This window comes from Penaeus japonicus, unplaced genomic scaffold (genome assembly GCF_977035675.1).
Source record: "Penaeus japonicus unplaced genomic scaffold, GWHDUDI00000001_assembly GWHDUDI00000033, whole genome shotgun sequence".
Taxonomy (NCBI): domain Eukaryota; kingdom Metazoa; phylum Arthropoda; class Malacostraca; order Decapoda; family Penaeidae; genus Penaeus; species Penaeus japonicus.
The window spans coordinates 15,941,961-15,949,460 of NW_028234435.1; the positions used below are offsets into that span (position 1 = coordinate 15,941,961).

The 7,500-nt window shown below is 30.5% G+C and overlaps 1 protein-coding gene across 1 annotated transcript in view; it reads right to left on the reverse strand.

The window, feature by feature from the left end:
• Positions 1–4,479: 4,479 nt before the first annotated feature.
• Positions 4,480–7,500, reverse strand: part of LOC122254500 (peroxisomal sarcosine oxidase) — a 15,381-nt gene continuing 12,360 nt past the window's right edge. The window contains exons 5-9 of the mRNA XM_086530447.1: positions 7,308–7,492; positions 6,911–7,043; positions 6,392–6,541; positions 6,083–6,158; positions 4,480–5,892 (exon numbers count right to left, since the gene is read on the reverse strand). Of these exons, the coding sequence (XP_086386573.1) occupies positions 5,750–5,892; positions 6,083–6,158; positions 6,392–6,541; positions 6,911–7,043; positions 7,308–7,492 (687 nt within the window). The 3' untranslated portion in view covers positions 4,480–5,749. The remainder of the gene's footprint in view (positions 5,893–6,082; positions 6,159–6,391; positions 6,542–6,910; positions 7,044–7,307; positions 7,493–7,500) is intronic.

Here is a 7,500-nt window from a genome sequence, read left to right on the forward strand (position 1 = left end):
GGATACGCTAGAAATGCGGAGCAGATGCTACGCCGGGCTTACATGCACTGGAGCGAGCCCGCCTGTAAGCGTGTGATGACTCGCGCAAGAGTGTGCCAACGAGTGTTGACGCGATCTGAACTTGAACCTTACCTAACGTGTTGTCCACGCACGCCAGTGCTCGCCGGGAACAGTGGAAACTCAAGAGCTTGGACGGGGCTCGATCTGCCGCCCACGGGAATGGTACACCAACGATGCCAATGTTCTAATTGCAGCTATGTTAAGACTTGGCGAATATTCCGTAATTCCGTCTCACGAATAGGCGATTAACTTTTTATACATTTTTATACACATACAGTTTTTCCTTTGTTCTGTCCGTTGGCAATATCCCATCATAATGTATGCAAATAGAAAGCGAGCGAGAGAGAGAGAGAGAGAGAGAGAGAGAGAGAGAGAGAGAGAGAGAGAGAGAGAGAGAGAGAGAGAGAGAGAGAGAGAGAGAGAGAGGCATGGGAGGGAGAGAGAAAGTGCACTAAAGAAATGGAAAAACAAAAACGAAAATGAAAATCATTGACAAAAATATAAAGAAAATGAAGACCGCAAAGACTGAGGGTCAAACAGAAAAAAGAAACCTTGCATATAAAACACGAATGAGTGACAAAGAAATGAATGTCAATTTAATGGAAAACCAGTCAGTCGGGGGCCGCACAGGTAAGGGAGACCAAGGAAATTCAATTATTGATTCTGGAGGTCGGAAATGAGTGCCCTAATTCGAGTGTGTGTGCGTGCGTACGTGTGTGTGTGTGTGTGTGTGTGTGTGTGTGTGTGTGTGTGTGTGTGTGTGTGTGTGTGTGTGTGTGTGTGTGTGTGTGTGCGTGTATTCTTCCTATACGCCAAAAATTAGATTATCGAATAACTTGGGGGTGAGTGCGTATTTGTGGTGTCTAATTTATTCATGTTTTTCTTAACGTGTGCATTGCATATTTGTTTTTGTATGTGTATGTTTGTGTCTTTGGATTCGTGCAGCCGTACGTGCGTGTATTCCAACGTGTAAGTGTATGTCTTCTTTTGTGTTTTATATAATTAGTGTTTAATATTTGGTACTTGCAAATACCTTTTAATCTATTATTATTGGTTGTTTACGTAATTCAAATGAAATATTCTGCATTTCCGTTTCAACATTACTACCATGATTCCTGTAAAAAAAGAACAAAAATACATAATCGGATCAGATATATTGTAATCACAAAATGTATAATCCTCATAATCTTGCTTTTATTTTTATTACTTTCACTACAGTAGTCAATTTATCATAGGTCACAACCATATATGAATTATATTATTTTTCACATTGGTGAAAGCTAATTAGCTAATTATTTCAGTTTTCATAAACATGTGTATAATATTGTTCTTGCTGTCATAGCTATTACGATAATGATGTTTAAAAAAAACAAATAATAATAATTATACTACTACTACTACTGTTAATAATAATAATGTTAACGATGTTATGATCAAAATAGTAATAACAATAGTAATGATTATAATAATGATAATAATCATAATAATCATAAAAATAGCAATAGTAATGACATTCCCACAAGCCAGATATATACGGATCAGATGCATCGCCTAAGATACGGCAGGCCCAACGGCATCTAGTGCTGACTGGTGATGCTATGCCAACTAATGCTGACTCAAGAGTAGCTGACTCGTGGTCCTATGCCAACTAATGCTGACTCAAGGGTGGCTGACTCGTGATGCTATGCCAACTAATGCTGACTCGAGAGTGGCTGACTCGTGATCCTATGCCAACTAATGCTGACTCGAGAGTGGCTGACTCGTGGTCCTATGCCAACTAATGCTGACTCGAGAGTGACTCTAAGCTCGCTTCTCATCCGCCACGGAGTCAAGCCACAGCAACAACCGACAGGCGACAGAGGAAACTCACGAGCTATGAGGCCGCAGGGGTAGCAATGTAGTAGCCTAAGGATACCACTATAAATACTACTACTACTACTACTATTATGTATATGGACTAGTGATTGATGATGATGGAGATGAGGACAATGATGATAATCAAAATAACAATAATAGTGACAATGATAATGATAATAACAACAACAACAATGGAATGATAAAAAAAAAAAATAATAATGCAATATCATATTAATCATTATCATAATAATAATACATAATGATGATAGTAATAATGGTATTAAGAACAATAATAAAAATGATAACAATAATTACAATAATTATAACAATAATAATAATAATAATAATAATAATAATAATAATAATAATAATAATTACAATAATAATAAGAAGAAAGAAAATAAGAGGAATAATTGTAGAATTAATGACAATAAATAATAATAAAAAATAATGATAATAATAATAATAAATCACAATAATGACAAAAATAAAATCAACAACAGTGAAAAAAGATATATATACATAATCATAATGGTAAGCAATAATAATAAAAATAATACTGAAGTTAACACCACAGAACACCATGGGGGGGGGGGAGTACCACGAGGCAAGGTAGGGCACGAAGTAAACACACAATAACACACACAATAACAAGTATATCTTTTATTGACACTAGTTCTTCACAAATACACTAATTTATGTTCACAATACAAGGGGGGGGGGGGACCAACACATCACACTGCACAATACAGGCTTATAACAGTGCAACACAAGGTATCTCAGGTCACAAGGTCACTCTCGAGGTCTTCACAGGAGGAGCACCAAACTCCCTCTCTCCTGGGCTTTGTTCCTCGCTCCTCTCGCCCCGACTCTTGCATCATGTTATCTTGTTGACACATGATTGCACAGAGACACAGACCCACTGGCGTAGCAATAATATCAGTATATCAATAACAATGATCCTCTTCATCATCATTATAATTATAATAATCATCATAAGGATGATGATAATAATAATGATAATAATAATGATATCAAAATTAACAATAACAACAACAACACCAACAATAGTAAAAATGTTGTCAATAATTATGTTAAAAAAATAATAACACTTATAATAGTAATAACAATAATGATGTTGATGGCAACAATAACAATAATAACAACAAAAATAATTATCAGTTAATTGCTAGTCATAGGCAATAATAATAATAATAATAATAATAATAATAATAACAATAATAATATTAATAATAATGATGATTATAATAATAATAATGATGATAATAACAATAATGATAATCATCATCATTATCATTATTATCATAATCATAATAATAATAATGGCAATGATAATAATTATGATGCTGATGATGATAATAATAATAATAATAATAATAATAATAATGATAATAAAGAAAAAAATAATAACAATAACATTAATAATAATAATGATAATAAAAAAATAATAATAATGATTATAAAAATAATAACAATGATGTTATGATAATTATAAAATGATAATAATATCATTATTATTATTATTAATGATAATAATAATAATAACAATAACACTACAAATGATATTAACAAGAAAATAATAATTATAACAATAGCATCAATAATAAAAAAAAAAATAGCAATAACAACAATAATAATATCAATAATGATAATGATAACAATGATTATGATAGTAATAATAATAATCATAAGGACAATAACAATAATAACTACGAAAATAATATTAATGATCACAATAACAGCACTATTAATAATAATGACAAAACAATAATGACAATAACAATGAAAATGTTCAATAATTATAATAATGATATTAATAGTGATAATAAAGATAATAATAATAGCAGTATTGATAATAGTAATAATAATAATAATAAAATTGATAATAATAATAATCATCATAGCAAATAACAATAATGATAACAGTAACTGTAATGATAATAATAATAGCAATAAAAAAATTATCATGATTAAAATTACATAAAAACTGCATTAATAATAATTCAAATTGTTTTTACCAATCTCAGTATTGTTATAATCATCATGACTATTATTGTCATTTTTATTATTGTGAATATTATCAACATTGCAATCATCATTATGATTTGTATTATGATTACTGTTATCATTGTCATTATTATCATTATTATCATTACTATCATTATTGTGACCATCATTATCAGTGTTCTTTTTGTTATAATCATCATCATTTTCATCATTATCATTATTATCAGTATCAAAAATATTGTCATTATTGGTATTACCATTATATCATTACTATCATTATAACAAAATGTAAATATGATCTTATAATAATAATTTTCACACATTCATAGTGCCTCTGTACTTTCCATATAAAACTTGAATAAACTTAACAATTTCTTTGAAAATTAAACCATTGCTCTATTATGATATCCCTTCCCTATTAACATATCAGTATCACACGAGCAGAAAATATTGGTACATAATATTACATCATTAATTTCTTAACAACTTATGGATAAAAAAAGTGTAAAAGGTAATAAATTAAGTCAGTCTGTAAATATAAATCTTTGTTCAATAGGTAACAGTCTATAACAAATAGGATACATTCATGCTATCATTAGGCAACTCATGATATTGTATGTTGCATGTTGGTTAGGATATTGCTTTAGTAGCTAAAATAAAAAGTTAGAAGTAAAAGATGTAAAAAAATGTAAATACAGCTGTACAAGAGAGTGGATATACATGATGAAGATATACAATAACTATAGTGAAATATATGCATTTATTTATATAATTCAATAAATGTAGTTGTTTATGTATTGATGAATGGAAATTTGTACCAAGTTGCTTTAACAAGTCCTAACATAAATACAATATCATTCTTAATAGTATAGTTGGTACCTTACTTGCATGTGAATATGACATAATTGTTTATGTTCAGACAATGACCAATGGCCTACAAAATTTATGTCTGAATGAAAATCAGTAAGTATTTGTATTCAAACCCATTCATGTAGAAGCTTCTGTACTTTTTTGGAATCTATTTGACTTATCACAATTTACTGAGATTTTCTATTGTGATATTTTTTTATTGTGATTATTTCAAGAGAATATTAGACAAGGTCCCATAAACTTCCAACAAAAAAGACCTGATTGTATTATCTTCAATACACCAATAGATCTATCAGCACTTTTCACTTACCTAAACTGGTAAACTTAATTCATTGATGGTGGGAGGACTTTCCAGTGAGGTTTTATTTTATTAGTCTTTTTTCTTTACACATGGATAACTTCACAAGGAGTCAGTTAGTAGTCTTACCTGAGCTAATTTTTTTACCATTATCCTTGAATTTTTGTAATAAAAAGTCTTTAAATTCTATTGTCATTAGTATTCTTATTAATATCATAACAATAATAAAGATGATGGCAGTAATTATAATGATAATAATAACAATAGACAAATAAGTTTTTTACAAATATTCAAGGAATGGAGTAAACATGTGAGAATATGTAGACCTAATAATTGGGTAAGTTTGAATATTAATCACATCTACATTATTTTTAGAATATATTAGAACTACTACATGAACACCTTTCTACTGCAAACAGATCATCACACTGGATTGCTGTTTACTACGAAAGTTTACTAAGGATTTTAGTTCTATCTTTTTATGGAGTTAGTATAACATCAATATTGTTAAACATCTATTTCATATGTCTTTTAAAAGTACCGGTGACATCCTTGACCAACAATCAGATGTCAGTATCTACTAACAGGAAAGATTCATGCTGTCAGTATTTCCTAATGTGGGAGCTTCATGAGTTGTCAGTATTTACTGATGGGGGAACTTCGACTTGAATTGGTAAATCTAGCAGCACTGAAGGGTGTTAGGTCATGAATAGGGTCATGACCTTGAACCATTCCAGCCAGCATCTCCCCAATAGCAGGAGCATACTTGAAGCCTCGACCTAAAGAAAATGATAAAGAAAAGTAATACAGTGTTTTCAAAGCAAAAAAAAAAAAGGTTCTTTTTCAAAGAGAATGAAAAATATCATAAAGAAAATGAAAAATGTGTAAATACTATTCTAATAAAAGTTAACAATTATCTATTTCAACATATACATAAACATCATCAAATCATAAGATTCCAAAACTAACCTGAAAAACCAACAGCATAAACTATATTTTTATGCTCTGGGTGGTAATCTATCACAAAATCTTCATCAGGAGTCACCTGGAAAAATGTTATCATTATTATTGTTATCCTCAGCACTCATTATCATTATAATCCTTATCAACAATATCATCATCACTATAATTCATTATCATTATTGGGACCCCTAGAAAAAAAAATCTCCCTTTTTTAATTCTTCACAATTTCTCTTCCTCGGAGAGAAACTTCAGGAAACCCTAGGCAAGATAGTGATACTCTCATTTCCTAAACACAGGATACCCAAACTCACATACCGTATACATGCAAGACTCTTCAATAGCTGGCTCGGACTCCACACCTGACATGTACTGTTGGATATACTGAGATACTTTTTTCTTTATATCTGACATGTCTACTTTGTCCCTTGCACCTGGAGTTGTCTCAACGCCTTCATGAAGTCCCACCTATTCAGAGAAAATTGGTAGGCTGCTTTAACTTTTTGAAAGTAAGAATATATGCTTAACCATATTCATGTAAGCATTCATGGACATATGATGCTTATACACAAAAACAAATGAAAAAAAAATATATATAAGTAAATAAATAAATAAACACTCAAAAAAAAAAAAAAAAAAAAAAAAAAATATATATATATATATATATATAAAAGTTCAGCTGCAAACATTCTGTATTTCTAAGATAAATAATAAAAATCATTTACATTTCATTATTGATTTTTCTTGAAATATATTTCAATTCTTTTCCTTTCACTATAATATATATCATATATATAAACACCTTTCTAGATGAAAACATCAATTATAAATACTTACTTTAATAAGGCCAGGGTACTCTAGTGGCGAGACAGCATAGAAGAAATTCTGAGGATCATTCATATCGCAGATTGTACCGCGAGGAAAATTGAAATCCTTCACCTTCCAATAATATACTCCTAATCGGACAGTCCTGGGTAATGAAGAGACTTGAGTGAATCTCTACCAAAGACATACAAGGAAGACTTTAATTTGGTAATCTTCATCATTTTATTTTCATTGTAAAATTCATACACTGAATATGTCATGAACAATATTGTCTTTCAATCTCACCCAATATTCTAGACAAACAATTTCCAAAAAGAGGAATATCATATACAAAAAGCAAAAAATAAAATCTACAGTATATAAACAATCACAGAATAATAACAAACCTAATCTGCATAAAACTACATACTTCAGTGGTAGGTCAATGCCTAAAGGTGTGAGGACCTCTTTTGCCCAAGGACCTGGACACAATACCAGGCTCTTGGCTTTGATCACACTATAGCGGCCTTTCACTTGTACCCAAGGATCTCCAGGTTCTATGCTTGTGACAGGCCAAGCATCGGCTATAACACCTCCAAGATCACTGAACAGCTTCTGATTTG